This window comes from Tiliqua scincoides, chromosome 3, assembly GCF_035046505.1.
Source record: "Tiliqua scincoides isolate rTilSci1 chromosome 3, rTilSci1.hap2, whole genome shotgun sequence".
Lineage (NCBI taxonomy): Eukaryota > Metazoa > Chordata > Lepidosauria > Squamata > Scincidae > Tiliqua > Tiliqua scincoides.
Window position 1 is genome coordinate 236,369,012 of NC_089823.1, and position 18,477 is coordinate 236,387,488.

General features: G+C 44.1%; 1 protein-coding gene across 2 annotated transcripts in view; it reads left to right on the forward strand.

Annotated features, from left to right (window-relative positions):
- The window catches only part of ABCC5 (ATP binding cassette subfamily C member 5), a 66,595-nt gene that overhangs the window by 38,495 nt on the left and 9,623 nt on the right, over positions 1 to 18,477 (forward strand). For both annotated transcript variants that reach the window (XM_066622602.1, XM_066622603.1), the window contains exons 10-25: positions 3,765 to 3,872; positions 4,940 to 5,290; positions 6,516 to 6,587; positions 6,918 to 7,042; positions 8,093 to 8,165; positions 9,677 to 9,880; positions 10,186 to 10,329; positions 10,553 to 10,649; positions 11,130 to 11,314; positions 12,859 to 13,005; positions 14,008 to 14,137; positions 14,479 to 14,632; positions 14,734 to 14,862; positions 15,649 to 15,835; positions 16,532 to 16,621; positions 17,334 to 17,523. In XM_066622602.1, coding sequence (XP_066478699.1) covers positions 3,765 to 3,872; positions 4,940 to 5,290; positions 6,516 to 6,587; positions 6,918 to 7,042; positions 8,093 to 8,165; positions 9,677 to 9,880; positions 10,186 to 10,329; positions 10,553 to 10,649; positions 11,130 to 11,314; positions 12,859 to 13,005; positions 14,008 to 14,137; positions 14,479 to 14,632; positions 14,734 to 14,862; positions 15,649 to 15,835; positions 16,532 to 16,621; positions 17,334 to 17,523 — 2,386 coding nt within the window. The remainder of the gene's footprint in view (positions 1 to 3,764; positions 3,873 to 4,939; positions 5,291 to 6,515; positions 6,588 to 6,917; positions 7,043 to 8,092; positions 8,166 to 9,676; positions 9,881 to 10,185; positions 10,330 to 10,552; positions 10,650 to 11,129; positions 11,315 to 12,858; positions 13,006 to 14,007; positions 14,138 to 14,478; positions 14,633 to 14,733; positions 14,863 to 15,648; positions 15,836 to 16,531; positions 16,622 to 17,333; positions 17,524 to 18,477) is intronic.

Genomic DNA, 18,477 nt, shown 5'->3' on the forward strand with positions numbered 1-18,477 from the left:
GACCTGGGTGCTACGGGCAGCTCAGGATTGGACTGTGAGCCATCCTGGAACCACTGAGAATGGCAAATTTGGTCTTACCTGTAAATTCCCTGATTTGCTTGTAAACTGCATGAAACTATATAGATTTTCAGCTATAAAAATTCCTAGTTCCTTCTTCCTGGTAACAAGGAGATAGGAAGTATGTATACTGCAGGAAGCACTGAAGGACAGTTGTGTTTTAACTCCCCACCCCAGAAGTTGGAGGCTTCTGGAGCAAAAAGATGCTTTTTTCTCTTTGAGTTTAACTTCCTATTGAATATATTCCTATTGAGTTTTTCCTGCTATTTCTGAGTAGCCGATGATTCTTGGATTTACTTGAAGACAGTGGTTCCCAACATCCTACTTGTACTTTGGGAACCCTGTATGTCTTTGCATTTTTAAAAACCTCTTTTATTAGTGAATAACATCATACAAAAGATACAATTTTAGTACATAGTGTTATCTATAAAGAAGAAAAAAGAAAAAAGTGAGAACAGCACATAGAAAGATGAAAGTAAGAAGAATTTTAAAATCTATATAGAAATATCTAAAAAAAGGTTTCCAAATATCAAGAAATTTATCAACACAAAATTGTCTTCTGCTTGCAACATATTCAAATATAGATAATGCCATTGGATTATCCATTCCATTAGATAATAGTGGGTGGGTGTTTGTCCTTCCAAGTTTTAAATAGAAGTCTTTTTGCAACTGTCAGAGAGTTTGCAGAGAGTCCATCTTTGTTATCCTTCAGAAAGTTTCCATAAAGTTGGTATATAATTCAAAAGATTGGACATATCTATAAAAAACTTGAATGCTTCAAAATCTGATTAATATTACTAATAACCTCTATTCAAGGTGCCTGTATAACAGCACAAGACCAGAACGTATGTCGGACTGAAGCATTACGCTCACCACATCGCCAACAATCTGATTCCTTAATAAGTCCCTTACTAAACAAATGCTTGGGAGTCCAGTAGATGCTAAAAAGGATTTTTTGCTGGATCAACCTTAAGATCCGTAGATATTTTGGTTACATTTGCTATTGCAATCTGCTGTTGGTCATCTAAGATAGGATTTTCCAACTTGTCATTCCACACGTCCCAAAGACTATTATGGTCATATTTGTTCAATGACTTTAAATGTTTATATAGCAATATTGTAGGCTTCTTTTTCATACTAGATTCAGCTAATGTTACTAAATTTGAAGGTACCTGAGATGCTGACATTGCAACTCGACTAAATTTACTTACTAATAACTTAGGTCCCAATCCTATCCAATTTTCCATTGCCAATGCAACCACAATGCAGACCCAAGGTGAGGTAACAAACATTCCCTTACCTTGAGGAGGCCTCCATAACTCCCACCAGCACCACAGGATGCAGTGCACACCCTATTGATATGGCTGCATCAGTGCTGGAAAACTGGATAGGATTGGGCCCTTACTTATTTATTGCTAAACATGGCAATTCATATTTACTATTCAATTTGTCAAAGGAAAAAAAACTCCTGATCATCATCGACCAGCTGATCCAGAGTAAAAAATCTTATGCCCACCCAATTCTTCCAAAAAAAAGGATTCCGCCCCAATTTTTAATTCAGTGTTGGCTCAAAGTGTAGCCCTAGTGTGAGTAAATGGGTCAAATTATATTTCTGGCCGTAATAGAACAGAAATATCTGACTGACAAAATTGTGGGTGGAACTCCATCTGCCTTAATCCATAAGGGTCCTAAACCTGTCCACCTAGTCAGAGGGATTAAATGTGAAGTGTTAAATGTGCATGGAGGGGCAGCAATGTGATTGCCATGATGGCATTGCTGCCAAGCAGGGAAGGGATTTTTTAACTTAACAGGGGGGGATCGCTATGGTTCTCTGGTGGGTCTGGGGAGCTTGCGACCCCCCTCTGCAGCCCTCCCTGAGGCTTGGAAATGTTGTAAAAAGGAAAAAAAAAACTACAGGTGAAGCCTATTTATACACAGACTTTTTATCTGTGGATTTGTCTCCACTCCAGTGGGGTGGAGGCACTGAAAGTCACACACACCTTTGCCTCCTTTACCCTGCCCTGGCCTCTCCATCCGTTTCCAGGCAGCCCAAAACACTGCAAAAAGGCTCTGCCTCGCCCAGGCAGGGAATAGCCCTGGAGTCATGGAAGAGGTTCCCCTTTCCAAGGAACAGTAAAACATTCCTGGAGCCCCTGAGCCAGCAAAGAGGCTGAAGAGGGGGGCAGAAAACTGTGTGTAACCAGAACAGCAAGGTGGAGCTCGCTCTCGCTCTCTCTCTCACACACACACACAGGTATGGTAGCAACAGAGGGGATTGCTTTAAAAAACCCAGGGAGTGTTTGCCGAATTCCCCCCCTCCCCATGATGCAGGCAATCACCAACACAAGCAAGCCTTCCCACCAAGCAAAGCATGAGATATAGCTTATGATACTCTCCACACTTACTCAGTTACTTCTTCTTCTTACTTCTGAGTAGAAACGCATAGGGCTGGACTCTGAAAAGCTCAGCATCCCACCTGTGAAAGAAGCTGGACAGCTGGCAGTGGGGAGGGCTCAGGAGGGGGAGGAGAGGGGTTTGCTTTAAAAAAAACCCAGGGAGTGTTTGCCGAATTCCCTCCCCCCACATGCAGGCTGCTCCAGCAAGCCTTGGGAAGCCTTGGAGAGATAGGTGAGGGTGAGCAGAGAGCCGGACTACAAGTCCCAGAATGCTCTGGGAGGAGCTTCCATGATGGTATCCAGGGAGGGCTGCAGGAGCAGGAGGAGGAGAACCTGCAGCGATGTTGGGAGGCCGTCTGGGGCACAGAGGATGAGACTTCCCAAGCAAGTTCACCATCCAACTGTGAAAGAAGCAGGACAGCTGGCAACAGGAGGGCTGAGTAGGAGGGGAGGGGAGGGGATTGAGAACAGCTGCCTTAGTTTCCTTCCATCCAGAAGTGTCAGGCTGCAGTGTATTTGTGTAACTCTATGGAATTTAGCACAATGCATTTTTTGTTAATTGCGTCGAGTCATGGAACACAACTAACGCGGATAAATAGGCTCCACCTGTACTTCCTATTTTAGGATGAAAACTGGAAATGGTTTTTCCCCCCTTTTTACAACATATCCAAGTCTTGGGTAGGGCTACAGGGGGGGTCACAGACTCCCCAGACTCTCCGGTGAGTCATAGTGACTTACCCAGGTAAGTTCAAAGCCCCTTCACTGCCCAGCAGCACAATGATCATGGCGATCACGTTGCTGCCAATTTCCGGGCCATTTCTCTTAAAACCAAATAGCCCTTTTCTAGTTCCCCTGGTGGGTCGTGACCCACCAGTTTGGGAACCATTGTATTAGGACAGTGGTTCTCACACATTTAGCACTGGGACCCACTTTTGAGAATGAGAATCTGTCAGGGCCCACCGGAAGTGATGTCATGACCAGAAGTGACATCATCAGGCAGGAAAATTTTTAACAATCCTCGGCTGCAATTCTACCCACACTTACCCAGGAGTAAGTCCTATTTGTTATCATTGTTAAAAGAATATACAGAGTAACTTGTTAAAAGTACAGGTCTGTAACATTTCCCCAAATGCAGTCACATCACATGGTAGCATCAAATCTAATATATTAAAAATAAAATGTTGAAATGAATGGGGACCCACCTGAAATTGGTTCGCGGCCCATTTAGTGGGTCCCGACCCACAGTTTGAGATACACTGCATTAGGAGATACTGCAGTCAGACATTTTTCTTTCCACCTTTTTGTTTTCAGGCTTTTACAGTAGTCACAGTGTTCAATTCAATGACCTTTGCTCTGAAAGTCACACCTTTTTCTGTGAAGTCTCTGTCTGAGGCATCTGTTGCAGCTGACCGATACAAGGTGAGTACTTCTTTTTTTGCTACATTTTGCAAATGTGATTAGCATTTTGTGATTTGCTACATTTTGCAGGTGGTGATTTGGTCTTTAATGTGTTATTGGTTGTGTAGTTCTTGCAGTGGCATGGGGCAGGAAAAATTTGAGGATGATTCATGTTAAGCTGTCAAAGACCGCATGTGGTTTAAAGGCATTGTACGTTGGCATTGAACCATAATTGGCCTGTAGGCTTTAAAGCTATTGCTACTTGAACATACAAGAATTTCATAGGTAAACAAATTGGGGTGATCAGAATTGTGGGTTTTTTAATTTGAGATGTGCGACAAAACCACTTTTAAATGTATAGGATGCTAAAAGAAAATATTAGATAGTAGAAGGTGAGAGAACAACGGAATTAATCCTAAATGAACCTGTGATCCTGTCAGTAAGGGGCTCATAATTTGTTAATTTGGATAGTATTTCAATGTAGTTACCACAGTTCTGGGTTGGGAGTTGGTGTTGGAAATGCTGGTTAATGAGCAGAAAATGCATCTGTCCATTTGATTTGCCTGAGTAGTTTGTCAGACACAGCAATATCTTTTGAGTAACTGGATAATGTGGGCATAGAAGCTTTGTTTGCAATGCTGTGCTATCCGTAGTGTGCAAAGAATATAACTTTTCTGAATGCTGATTTAAGACACATTTCCATCTCATTTTAAGATTTGTGGTTTTTCTGATGAACCAGCCTTTCCTTTACTTCCTTGTTTTGCTCTCTGTCACCCTGTTACCCAAATATGAGGGCAAGCAATAGTGAGGGCAAGCTATTAAACATAATCTTGTTTTGTGCACGTCAGTGTGTAGAGTATGGGACCATTTCAGAAGTCTCCTCTGAGAAGTGCCACACCCATGGATAGCCAGGCCCTTTTGTGGACCTGGAGTTAGTCTTCACTAATGGGCTAACTTTTTGCTCTTCAGCTTCCGCCCACTGTATAGCCTGATGTGTTTTGCAACGTGTGCGTGCCGTAGGCTTGTTCCCCACTCCCCGGTCTTGACCAGATATCTCATCTTTGCACCTCTCTCACAACTCCTATCAGAGTTTGTTTCTAATGGAAGAGGTTCATATGATAAAGAAAAAACCAGCCAATCCTCACACCGCCATAGAGGTGAAAAATGCTACCTTGGCATGGGAATCCTCTCATGCTAGTGTCCAGAGCTCACCCAAGATGACCCCTAAAATGAAAAAAGACAAGATGGCCAAAGACAAGAAAGAAAAGATGAAGCAGCAACATCATGAGGGACAGCAGGCAATGCTGGCTGAGCAGAAGGGTCATCTTTTAGTGGATGGTGTTGAACCCCTGTGCCCCGAGGAGGAGAACAAACCCATACACTCAACAAATGTCCGACTGCAGAAGGTTCTGTACAGTGTTGACCTGGAAATTGAGAAGGTGAGGACTGAAATTCTTTCCCTTGGACCAGAATGCTCTAGAACAGTGGTTCTCAAACGGGTGGGTCGCGACCCACCAGTTCATGTAATGATGCCCCGTTCCCTTTAAGGGGTGGGGGCAAGGGGCAGAGGCAGCAAAGCGATCCCCAGGATTGTGCCCCTGTGGGGGAAGGGGGGCTATTTTTCAACTAACCTTACGTGCTCCCAGGGCCAGGCAGTGTGGGGATCTCTACGGAGTGCTTTCAGGGTTCCCTGCGGCTTCTAAACAGTGAAAGTTCCAAGTGCGGCAAAACAAGAAGTTCCACTTCTAAACTTTCAGTGTTTAGAAGCCGCGGGGAACCCTGAAAGCAACTCTGCAGGGCTCCCCACACTGCCTGGACCCTGGGAGCACGTAAGGTTAGTTGAAAAATAGCCCCCCCCTTCCCCCACAGAGGTGCGATCCTGGGGATCGCTTTGCTGCCTCTGCACCCGCCCCCGCAAAGATCCCAGGAGTAAATCTCCCGGGAAGTTTGAGAAACAATGCTCTAGAATAATAGCATACTATGTTTTGTCAGGCAGTCAAGCCAGTGACTACTGAGGGCCAGTTCATACTTGGTGCAACAAACAACTTTTCAGCACATCTACACAAGTTAAATACTTCTGCTTTTTGGGAAGAATGATGCATGTCAAACAAATAGCCACAGTTCCCCACCCTGGGTCTCTGCAAATGACTGTGCACTTTCTCTTCAGAGGCTTGTGTTTACCTGTGGATATGCTGGCTGTGTTTATTGCACACAGAACCGACAAGCTGTTAAGACAGGCACTCGTGTGTTGCATATAACAAATCTGAATCCAGTTCTCCAGGCACAGGGACGCAGTGGTTCTTTCTAACTACAGTTCTGTCAATTGGGCAGAGGATGGCAAAAAGGCTTTTTCTCTCTTTTTCTTTAATACAATGAATATTTTAGTCGTGTTGAGTTTAGTGCTATTTTCCTTTCTTTGAAGTTGGGCATTTTGTGAGAAGTCCAAAAGGACACCAAGGGGGCTGGCCTGAGCCTAAAAGTACTTATGCCAAGGTCTAGCTTTCAACACTGGGGACGTGGATTTCCTCCCAAACCATGTGATCTCTTGATTCTTTCTATTTCACACATTAGGTTGTTAAAACACATAAGCTGCAGCTTGCAATAAATCTGGTGTGAAGAATTGATTTCTAATGTGCTAATATTTCCTTTTCCAATCTAATCTAGGGGAAGCTTGTTGGGATTTGTGGCAGTGTGGGGAGCGGGAAAACATCTCTCATTTCAGCCATTTTAGGACAGGTGAGCAACAATCACTTGGTTTCTCCTTTCATGCTGTCAGTTCTGGCTTTTTTGCACTCTTGTCTGCAGGAGGAGCAGGAAGCCCCTGCAATAATCCTCTCTGCCAGTAGTTGGCATTTTGTTCAATGTGCCATTAGCCACACAGTGAGTATTTAAATCCAAGATCAGATAAATTATTATACTGCAGTGAAGTGGGGCACATTTTTCAGAGTTTTAAATGACTTAAATAACTTCATATTGAACCTGTGGTTGGTTTTGCATGCCAGAGAGATACTTTCCTATATAAGTGTGGAGTGGCATCCTTTCTTGACTTCCTGCTATCTGTTCTAGATGACACTGCTGGAGGGCAGCATTGCTGTGCATGGGTCGTTCGCCTATGTAGCCCAGCAGGCCTGGATTCTCAATGCTATGCTTAGAGACAATATCCTCTTTGGAAAAGAGTTTGATGAAGAAAGGTCTGTAATCTGTGTTAATGTGCTGAGCCTTTATAAATGCTCAACCCTTTTGCTGCGAGTTGAAAAAGCTACTTAGAACAGGTGCATTCCACTCTGTTTAGTATTGGCAGTTCTTGGATTACCAGCCTGTCTGATTAAAACAGGGGTGTCCAAAGTTTTGGCAGGAGGGCCACATCATCTCTCTGACACTGTGTTGGGGGCCGGGAAAAAAAATTAATTTACATTTAAAATTGGAATAAATTTACATAAGTTTACATAAATGAATGTATTAAAGATGAACTTATATGAATGAAGGAAGGTCTTGCAATAGCTCAAGGCCTATAAAAGGCCTTGCACAAAGCAAGGCTGGCCTTTCCTTTGCTGCCTCTACTGCATCACAGACATGAAACAACAAGCAGTGGAGGGAGCCCTCATCCCACAGCTCATGCGAGAGGTCAAACAGTCGCCCTCACGCTGAGAGCAGTTGTGTCGGGCCAGTGTGGGCTCCAACAAATCTCCAGAGGGCTAGAGGCTCTTTGGAGGCTGGGAACTCCCTGAGGGCCACATTGAGAGGCCTCGAGGGCCGCAAGTGGCCCCAGGGCTGGGGTTTGGGCACCCCTGGATTAAAAGATTATGATTTTCTATCTAGGCAAACAGTATATTTTTTGTATACTTGTTAACTTTTATATAACTTTACCTTGGATCATACCCTTCCAAACCTTTATGTCCCTAGATTGGAGGTGCAGTTGACTTTAGCTAATCAACTTTTAGCAAACTATCTTTTTGTCAAGTCCAGTGTGTTTCTTTTGCTTGTTAGGTCTGTGTTACTTAAACATTTTAGGCAAATGGTTGTGATTGATATTAATATGTCCATGGTCACATCTGGGACAGAACCAAAGAACACCTTTCCTTAAAGGAGCACTTGCCGCTAACACAGGTGTTCAATCTATATTGTTGCTGAGTTGCTTTTCCAAGGATACAGGGGAAGTGTTACAGGGATATTATTGTTCCCTTTAACGTTACACCTGGAAACATTGCTACTGTTCAGTACTTCTTAAATGTATTTTTTAGGTACAATTCTGTTCTGAATGACTGCTGCCTCAGACCTGATCTGGCTATCTTACCTAATGGGGACTTGACAGAGGTAGGAATCTTGTTTGACTGTATTAGCTCAGTACCCTAAAAGGCAGCCTGTGAAGAAAAGGGTCTGACATGCTTACAAATTGGTGAACTCCTTCTCTTTTGTTCCTGTTAACAGATTCAAGGCCATGTAGGATTTAGTTATAGGAATCTAAAACACTGGTTTATTTTACCATCCATTAATGGTCTGCAAAATTAAGGGTCAGAAAAATGTTTTTCAAAATTTATGGTGATTTTATATGAATTTGGGGTGCTGATTCCAAAAATGGTGTCGGTTTTGCCCTATCAAGTCTAGTTTCAGAGATACAGCATAGCCTCAGTGAGTGGTTCAAGCAGCTTCCTCGTGAGGAAGCCATGGCATAGGCTTCAGTGAAAACAAAGCTGTTTTCATTTCAAATGCCAGCCCAAAGCAAGACTGCATTGGGTCTAAATTATCCATCTTACCCAGGAGTTTCTAGAACTGAGTTTCATTTATGGGCTTGAGCACCTTACTCAAAAATAGTGTCAACACTCCAAAAATGTATTGATCCACCACCATGTACCTGCTTCTCCGTATTGGTAGCGAGTTTGATAAGTCTGATGAGTAATTACCCTGCAGGAACCACTGTTACTTGTCCTTGGTGGATGGTTACCTGAGCATGTCTGTCTCTTTGCAAGGTCCTGATTCCAGTATATTGGCCAAATTATTTTGTCTGCAGTAGCTTCTTGGGATGTATAAGGCCAGTGTAGTGTGGTTAGGTTGTATGACTTAAATGTACGCAACCCAATTTCAACTCCCTGTTTGGTCATGAACCTCAGAGCATGATCCTAAGGCGTTCTTGGGCCAGCACAAGTTCCTTGTGCCGGCCTCCAGGTGTCACAAGAGTGCCATCAAGCACTTCTGCACCACTGGGAGAGTTGGCAGGCTGACACACAGAAGTGCCCCAGCCTCCTTGGCCCTGGCCCAAGATAAGTTTTCGCTGGTGGCGAGCCGCTGGCACGGGAATCTAGGAAGGGCAGAGAGGGGGTTCCAGGGGTATTTTGGGAGTGGGGGTGGAGTGGGGTGGGACAGGGGAAGGATCAGACCCAGGAGAGGGGCAGGACCAGGATCTGGCACTTAGGCCAGATCCTAACCCCCTTCTTGAGTAACCCAGCCTTATGCTGGGACTCTTGGATCTGTGCCATGATTTAGGTAGCAGGTCTGAGTAGCCCCATAGGAGCAGCTACCACACAACACCAGGTAAGGGGAATGAATTTCTCTTACTCTGAGTTGTGTTGCAACCCGACCCAACCCTGCTGTGGATGCAGCTCGGGTCAGCCAGTCTGCCTGCTCCAGGGCAGGTTAGGATTGGGCTGCTCATTAAGTGACCTTAGTCCAGGCCAAGGACTACAGTCTTGCCCCTCTTACTGTGTTATTGTGCAGACAGAATGCTACTCTCACCTCTTTGGACAAAGGAAGGGATATAAAAGTGTTCGGTACAACCCTTTCTCTAGCTTTAATACAAAAGGAAACCTAACAAAACATTTTTTACTTAGATTGGGGAGAGAGGTGCAAACCTGAGCGGGGGACAGCGCCAGAGAATCAGCCTTGCCCGTGCACTATACAGTGACAAGAGCATTTATATCCTTGATGACCCTCTCAGTGCTTTGGATGCCCATGTTGGAAACCACATCTTCAACAGTGCCATACGAAAGCACTTGAAATCAAAAACAGTCCTGTTCATTACCCACCAGCTACAGGTATATCAGTGGATTTGCCTTGCATGGTTATTTAATTTGTGCAGTCTGAACAACATGCCTCTGTTTCTAGAGATGTGGAACTGAAAGGTGCCCTTTTCCTCAGACTCGACCTAAGGGAAGACAGTGGAAGCCTTGAAATGAAAAACAATTCCTTGTTGTGGCTTTCATTAATAATGGCTTTCTTTACCCAGGCACATGGGTGGGCCACCCCTGGGTAATTATTACAAATGCTTCTCCCCACTCCACCCACCCCTGAATATTGTGCATTAATAAATGTGCTCCTCTCTGTCTTTCGTATTTACTAGTACCTTGTGGATTGTGACGAAGTGATCTTCATGAAGGAGGGTTGTATCACTGAGAGGGGAAGCCATGAAGATCTAATGAATTTGAACGGTGACTACGCAACCATTTTTAACAACTTGCAGCTGGGGGAGACTCCACACATTGAGGTAAGTAGTCAAATTGCAGCTGGAATTGGTTTATTTTTACCATTTCTATGTTGTGTATCCTGTTGTGAAGAACACCCAAAGCAGTCATTTACATTACAAGTTTTTAAAAACAAAAATGGTAATGGCTGAAGCCTTCTATTTTTTTTTCTGAACATGTTGTATGAAGGTATTTTTGTTCTGAAGTTTGAGTTGTACCTCACTTAGTTTCTTCTTTGTTGTGCAGATTAAAAAAGTAACTGACAGTTCACTGAAAAAGCACCAAGATAAAGGGACCAAAACAGGATCTGTGAAGAAAGAGAAAGTAGTCAAGAAGGAAGACGGTACAGTTGACCACACAGAAATACCTTTCAGTTTCACTATCTTTAAAAGGGCTCATGTTTGAAGTGGTCTAGTGTATTTCAGACCATTTTTAGTACAGCTGTCTTAGATAGGGGATATTCCACTCTGCTCTTTGTGTACACACTCTGGCATTTTAACAGTTCAACTCCAATCATTCAGAGACGTTTCCTGCTTATTAAAGCAGTGCATCTCTGCAGAGGAGTTTCTGTTATATTTGTAAACTGAGTGAGTGTCTTTAGCTGGAATTTGGCAATTAATGCTCGTTATGATCCTGAAATGCTGCACTGTGCATTTTGTATGTGGATGAAACTTGAGCAAGGCCAAATAATAACCGTTTAGAGGTTTTTATGATGGCAGCCTTGAAACATTTACAGTTTAGATTGCAGTACCCACCAGCCTGCTCACTTTGTTATTTTGCTTCCCTCCCCTCCCTGTTCTCTTTGTTTATGCATGTGTTTTAGGTCAACTTATGCAGTTGGAAGAGAAAGGCAAAGGTTCTGTCCCTTGGTCAGTTTATGGTGTTTACATCCAGGCAGCTGGAGGTCCCATTGCTTTTCTCATCATCATGGCACTCTTTATATTGAATGTGGGCAGCACTGCATTCAGCAACTGGTGGCTGAGTTACTGGATCAAGCAAGGCAGTGGGGTAAGAGCAATGGTATCTTTTACTCTCCAATGTATTAAGAGAGGATTGTCTTCATGGAATCATAGGATTTAGAGATGCCACATTCTCAGTTAAAGGACCAATAAATTTTTAATCAGAACCAAGTCTTCAAAGAAACCTGCAGAAAAGAAATCTTGGTCTGAGGATTTTAGTAAGTTTTTAAAGGGGAAGAAATAACCTAAAGATTCTTGATAGGCAGGTTACAAATATTGTTAATAAGCAACGTGGGTTTTTGAAGACGTTTGAGTGATCAAAGGAGTCTCTTAGAAGGCTGATAATTTCAAAGCATGGGCATGACTGGAGGGAAGAATAATAACAGCAAAGTTTGATTTTAATAGCGAAGCATTTTTACTCAGGAAATAAGTGCCATGTCTGACCGGACCTTATTTCAGATAATGTATGTTGGATTGTAATCTTAGTTTCAAAATAGAGATTAACTAATGACCAGATAGTCAATTTGTTTAACAGCCCGATCCTAAAACTGGTAGCTCTGCTGGGTGCAGCAGTGCCAAAATAGTTATCACTGCATCCTGCTGCACTGTCGAGGCTGCTGGAGGTCTCCTTGGGGGAAGGGACCTTTTGTCCCCTTCCCGTGGGGAAAGCCCCAAGCCCTGCAGTGGGGCTTCTCAAGCCTGTGCGAGCTATTTTGCAGAGCAATACTGGTTCTTCTCCCTGCCCTGCCCTTCCCTTGTCCTGCCCACTTCCCTCCTCCCCCTGCCATGATACTACTAATTGCCAGTCAGCACTGCTGGAGTGCTGGCCAGCCTTCTGCGCGGCACTGAGGCTCAGAGCTGACTGGTGCTGGCCCAGTGCTGACGGCCTCTCCTCACTATGCACCACAGATGTGCCTTATGGCACATTTGTGACATCCACCACCAGTGCTGGAGCTCAGCACTGGCGCTGCTACTATTTAGGATTGGGCCCTAAATCTCTTGCAAAAATCAGTAAGCATCTGGTTTGTTGTTATGTTTTGTAGGGAAGGGGGGATAGCTAAGCTGATGATTATCACATTAATGAGTTTAGAAATCCCATAATCAAACTGTTAACTGTTTCTAGGGAGACTTTGATATTGGAGCAGTACCAGGTGGCGGGGAGACAGCAGCTATTGGTCCTCTATTTAGTAAGAGCTAGGAAAAAGGATGGAGAATGACAGACTTGTAAGTTTAACAATATACGCCAGAAGATTGTCAGCCAGATACGTCAAAATGACAAAGGCTTGCTAGCCTTACAGGTTGGTGAGTTTAAGAAAACAGAAGCAAAAACCAAAATATTCAATTCTAATATGGAAAGCCTTTGACTTTTCCACCTACAGTATAATCGAAACTTAAAGATGACTTGTGGTAGAATTACTAGGGTTAGGGGGGTTTGAGAATCATGAAAACTCATCAGAAGTTCTGTTGTAATTCCTAAGTGTTAAGACCCAAAAAAGAATGTTGTGTATAAGATGGAGGTAGCTCAGCTGATGGTACAAAACATGGCAAACCTGTTTCCATCTTTGTCATGTAACCAGTGTTGGTTTTTAACAGAACACTACTTTGATGCTGGGAAATGAAACGGTGGTGAGCAACAGTATGAAGGACAACCCTCACATGCGTTACTATGCGGGCATCTATGCACTCTCAATGGGTGTCATGCTGATTCTGAAAGCAGTGCGTGGTGTTGTCTTTGTCAAGGTATGCACAGGGGGACAGAATGTGTAGGTGTGTCGAGGTGTGTGTTTAAACACTCTTCTCTGCAGCAGAGCTCTGGAACCTGGTTCCCTTCTCCACAGTGATCGGAGTGGGTTGCCTTCACTTAGCAGTGCTAGCCGATCCAGACATATTCCCTTGAATCTTCTTTGTATTTTTCTTTATTTATAGTAAGTCTCTTTAAAGGTGACTTTTTTCTTGCTCCTAGTTGCCTCCTTTATAGTTGCAACAGCCTGGATTTTCTGTTTGAGGGGAGCTAGTGGGGACATCATAAAATGCTAGCACTGGGACCATGGAAGTCATCTGGTCCAACCCTCTCAGTGCAGATGACTACAGCATCCCTGATAGACAGCCATCCAGCCTCTGCTTGAAACGTCCAATCCAATAACCTTTACTGGTATACAAATCATCTAATGAGAGAGAGCCTACAATAGCACAAGGCAGACTGTTCCAGTGCCAGATAGCTCTTGCACTTAGGAATTCCTTCCCAATGTCTAGTTTAAAACTACTTCCTTGTAGTTTCAACCCAATAGTTCTAGTCCCGTCATCAGGAGCCACAAAGAATAAGTCCTCCCTTCCTTCTATGACAGCCCTTCAAATACTTGAAGATGGCTATCTTTTCTTTTCTCTAGGCTAAACATACCAAGCTTCTTTAACCTCTTAGGGCACAATCCTAACCCCTTATGTCAGTACTTTCCAGCACTGACATAAGGACAATGAAGCTCTGAGGTAAGGAAACAAACATTCCCTTATTGTGAGGAGGCCTGTGTGAGTGACACCCAACTGCAGGATGCAGCACATGTCCCATTGGTACCGCTATGTCAGTGCTGGAAAGCACTGACATTAGGGGTTAGGATTGCGCCCTTAGTCACTGAAGGCTTCTATGAACTTTCATCTGGAGCCAGAAATGATTATGTGGTGCATGCACCTACAGTGCTTCTGGCATTCCTGCCTAGTTCCAGTAACTATGTTTTACTGTCAATGCAGGGAACACTGCGAGCCTCCTCCAGGCTCCATGATGAGCTCTTCCGTCGAATTCTTCGCAGCCCAATGAAATTTTTTGACACCACACCTACAGGACGGATTCTCAATAGGTTCTCCAAAGATATGGATGAAGGTAACTCACTAAAAAATCATAGGTCATTATGTTGGTTTGTTTGGCGTGGTGGTGGTGGACTAAGGGCACAATCCTAACCCATCTTCCAGCTCTGACGTAAGGACAATGCAGCTCCAAGGTAAGGGAACAAACATTGCCTTACCTTTAGGAGGAGGCCTCCATGATTGCCCCCCAACTACAAGATACAACACATGCCCCACAGGCACAGCTATGCCAGTGCTGGAAAGTTGATTAGGATTGCGCCCTAAAACATCCACAGCAGATTGGTGAAGTTGTCCAGCTTGGTTAGGAACTTCTTGAATTCTGTGTGGTGACTTGCTATCTTTGTCCATCTCTTTCAGTTGATGTCCGCCTGCCATTTCAAGCTGAAGTGTTTATACAGAATGTCATTCTGGTATTCTTCTGTGTGGGAGTTATCTCTGGTGTCTTCCCGTGGTTCCTAATGGCAGTTGGACCACTTGTTGTCATTTTTATAATCCTGCATGTTGTATCCAGGTAAACACAGTCGTTTTGGGATTCTTCAGTTATGTTTCTTCAGGCAGGTCATGTTTGCAGTGGCAGATCTCTCATTGAAGATCATATTTTCTCTTCTTCAGAGTCTTCATTCGGGAGTTGAAGCGCCTGGACAACATCACACAGTCTCCATTCCTTTCACACATTACATCAAGTATACAGGGACTGTCTACAATTCATGCTTATAATAAAGGGCAGGAGTTCCTGTACAGGTTAGTGTATTAGTATTTCTTTGACCCACAGTTTTTACTGTATCCAATCCTGGTCGCCATATCTCAAAAAAGATATAGTGGAACTGAAAGAGGTGCAGAAGAGAGGGACAAAATGGTTAATGGACTGGGGCATCTCCCTTACCAGGAAGGTTACAATGTTTGGGGCTCTTCAGTCTAGAAAGACTGGGCTGGGGGGGGGCAAACATAATTGAGACACATAAAATTATGCATAGAATGGACAACGTGGATAGGGGAAAGTTCTTTTCCTGCTTGCACAACATAAGTTCTAGTAGACATCTACTAAAATTCACTGGCAGGACAGTCAGAACAGACAAAAAGAAATATTTCTTTACCCAGCATGTAATTTGTCTTTGTAATTCCTTGCCACATGATGTTGTGATGACACCTGGCCTAGATACCATTAAAAGGGAATCAGGCAGATTTATGGAGGAAAAGTCCATCACAGGTTACAAGCCATGATGACAGTATGCAACCTGCAGGTTTTAGAGGTAGCCTGTCTCTGAATGCCAGATGCAAGGGAGTGGCAATAGAATACAGGTCTCTTGTTGTCTTGTGTGCTCTCAGAGGTATTTATTGGGCCACTGTGGAATGAAGGAAGATGGACTAGGTGGGCCTGATCCAACAGGGCTCTTCTGTCCATATGAAATTCTGACTGTTACACTTAGCAGTTCATTACTCAACTCTTGTGAAACTTCGGTTCCAGCTAACTTTTTAATAAATGTGAGATACCTAGAAGTGTAACATTCTCCATCTCTTTCTTGCTAGGTACCAGGAACTGCTGGATGACAATCAGGCACCAGTCTACTTGTTCAGCTGTGCGATGCGTTGGCTGGCTGTCAGACTTGATATTGTCAGCATTGCCCTCATCACAACCACAGGCTTAATTATTGTCCTAATGCACGGCCAGATCCCCCCTGCCTATGCAGGGCTAGCAATATCCTATGCTGTTCAGGTGAGTGCTTCCTTTGTCTCAAAATATATCCTGAGTTTTGGAACTTATCTAATGGCATGTAGCAGTGCTGTTGTCCAGCAAGAACAGAAGGTAATGGGTGCAGCAGAGAACATAAATTTTCTTGTATGTAATATACTAAAATCTAACTCTCTTCTGCATGCCTTCCTGTCTTAAGTGACTGTGAACCACTGACAGAAGAGTTAACTGTGTCTTGGAATGTGTGAGCATTTTAAGTGCTTGGGGTAGAAGGTTGTCTGCACTAGAGTAAGTGTAGCTTCTGCAAAGGAAAAGAAACATTAGTTTTTGAGGAAAAATACTTAGGCTACAATCCTATGCACGCTTGCCTGGGAGTAAGCTTCACTGAACACAATAGGGCTTCTGAGCAGGTATGCATAGGATGGTGCAGTTAGATGGCTGAAATCCAGAAGGTAACTCTGACTTGGAGAGCTGCAGTGGGGAAGGGAAGATAGGTTTTGCTCGCCCTATTGTTCAAGCGGAGTACATATGACCAGTTGATGGTTACCATTACGTTGCATGAATTACTACAGTGTTAGACTGCAGTTTAGGAAAATACTTGAGTTGCGGTATTGACTTCATGGGCTGTGTGATTAGTACTGCTGCATTATATAAATTAAAAGTTATGCCCCAAAACTCTGTGTGCAGGTGATTTTGAACATGGTTTTGTTTCTTCCACAGCTAACAGGATTATTCCAGTTCACAGTCAGGCTGGCTTCTGAGACAGAGGCCCGCTTCACCTCTGTGGAGAGAATTGATCACTATATCAAGGTATCCAGAATGCTTCCCCACTATTTTGCTCATTGCTTTTAGTGTTCTTCACTGATCGGCCTGTAGAAGAAATGCCTCCAACCACTGAATTATCTTGCATGCTGGTTTTGTGACATTCTTTAAATTAAGCTTGATCATAAACATTTGGAGAATAGCAGGCTAAATGAAATCCTTTTATTTGGCTCTGCTTTGATAGTGTCACAAACTTCAGCAACAGAATTGAAGCAAATACAAAATGTGTGCACTTGAGAAGAATTTTGGAGCGCTGTCTTCTTGTTACAGGGAAGGGGACTTCCTGTGGTGATCTGTCATCTTCTCCCATTCACTTCAGGCAGATTTTAGAACCTCCAAGGGCAGGAGGAACCCTCTTGACTTCAGCCACTCCCTTGGTTGAAGAATAAATTCATCTACTCTAAGCATTTAAAACCTAGTAATGCTGCAGTTTTAATAAACTTAACAGGGAAAAATCAGTGGTGGATCCAAAACATATATTAGTTCCATTTGGGGACTATTGACCTGGGGCTTCTGGGCAGTAGCTATGGTCTTATCCATTCCTTTAATGGATTTGCTTCCTTTAAAACACTCACATTTCAGTTCCTGTGGCTCATGTTCCAGTTTGCAGCTGTTCAGAATAACTGTTTCTAAGAACATTTTCATAACTGAGTTTAACAATCTCTTCTTTCTCTCTCCCCCTCCCCAACTTATTTCTAAGACACTTTCTTTGGAGGCTCCCGCTCGGATTAAGAACAAGGCTCCCCCTCTAGATTGGCCCCAGGAAGGAGAAGTCATCTTTGAAAATGCAGAAATGAGATATCGGGAGAACCTCCCCCTTGTCTTGAAGAAAGTGTCCTTCACCATAAAACCCAAGGAGAAGATTGGCATTGTGGGGAGGACAGGGTCAGGTAAGGATGTAATTTGTCAACTCCTTCAGGAAGCTCTGAAAGCACCATCAGTACTGATAAGAGCCAGGTGGAGCCACCTGTTAGACATGCAGTTGGAAATTGCTTTTTGTAGGGAGTACCTACTTTTGTACTGGAGCAGGTTCTGTGAAGACTGCTGACTGACTTGGTGTGAGCCATGGCAGGGGGCACAGCTCCAGTGCCTAGCAAGGGAGCAGCTCACAGAGTGCTGCTGATCAATGAGGGACAAGCTGAACTGGTGATCTGGCTGACCAGAAGGAGTGCAGGAGAAAAACCTCCACCTTCAGAAGGAGCTATGAGGTAGCAACCAATTATGCCAGGGGTTTTCAAACTGGGACATTGTGACACCCCAGCCTGAGGGCCCTGGCCTCTTTCCTCTTAAGGGGTGGGGGCAGCAAGGAGGCAGGGAGGAGACAGTGATGTGATCCCCAGGATCGTGTCGCTTAAGGGGCTGCAAGGGCTTGGCTGCACTGAACAGAGCCTCCTGCAGCCTCCCGGGGGTGCGAGAAGCCCTGTGTGACCTTCTGCAGGGCTTCCCAAAGCTTTAGAAGTGAAAGTGGAGTGATTGCACTCCGCTTCTGGTTTTCGAAAGGTGGGGTGCGATCGCTCTGCTTTTGCTTTCAAAGCTTCTAGGAGCCCTGTAGACAGTCATGCAGGGCTCTCTGCATCCCTGGGAGGCTGCAGGAAGCTCTGGTAAGCTCATCGCATCTTGAGCGATGCGATCCTGGGGATCGTGATGCTGCCTCCCCCCGCCCCCACAAGGACTTAGAGTGGTTGAAACTCTCCGAGAGAGTTTGAAAGCCACTGAGTTATGCCATTGGTTGCACTCACTCTTGCTCAGATTGAGGGATGAATAGGCAACATTTGGCTGAGAGAGCATGGGGCTATGCTCAGCTCTTAAAAGGATTGCTGATTTGGCTGGGAGGTGGGTGGAGG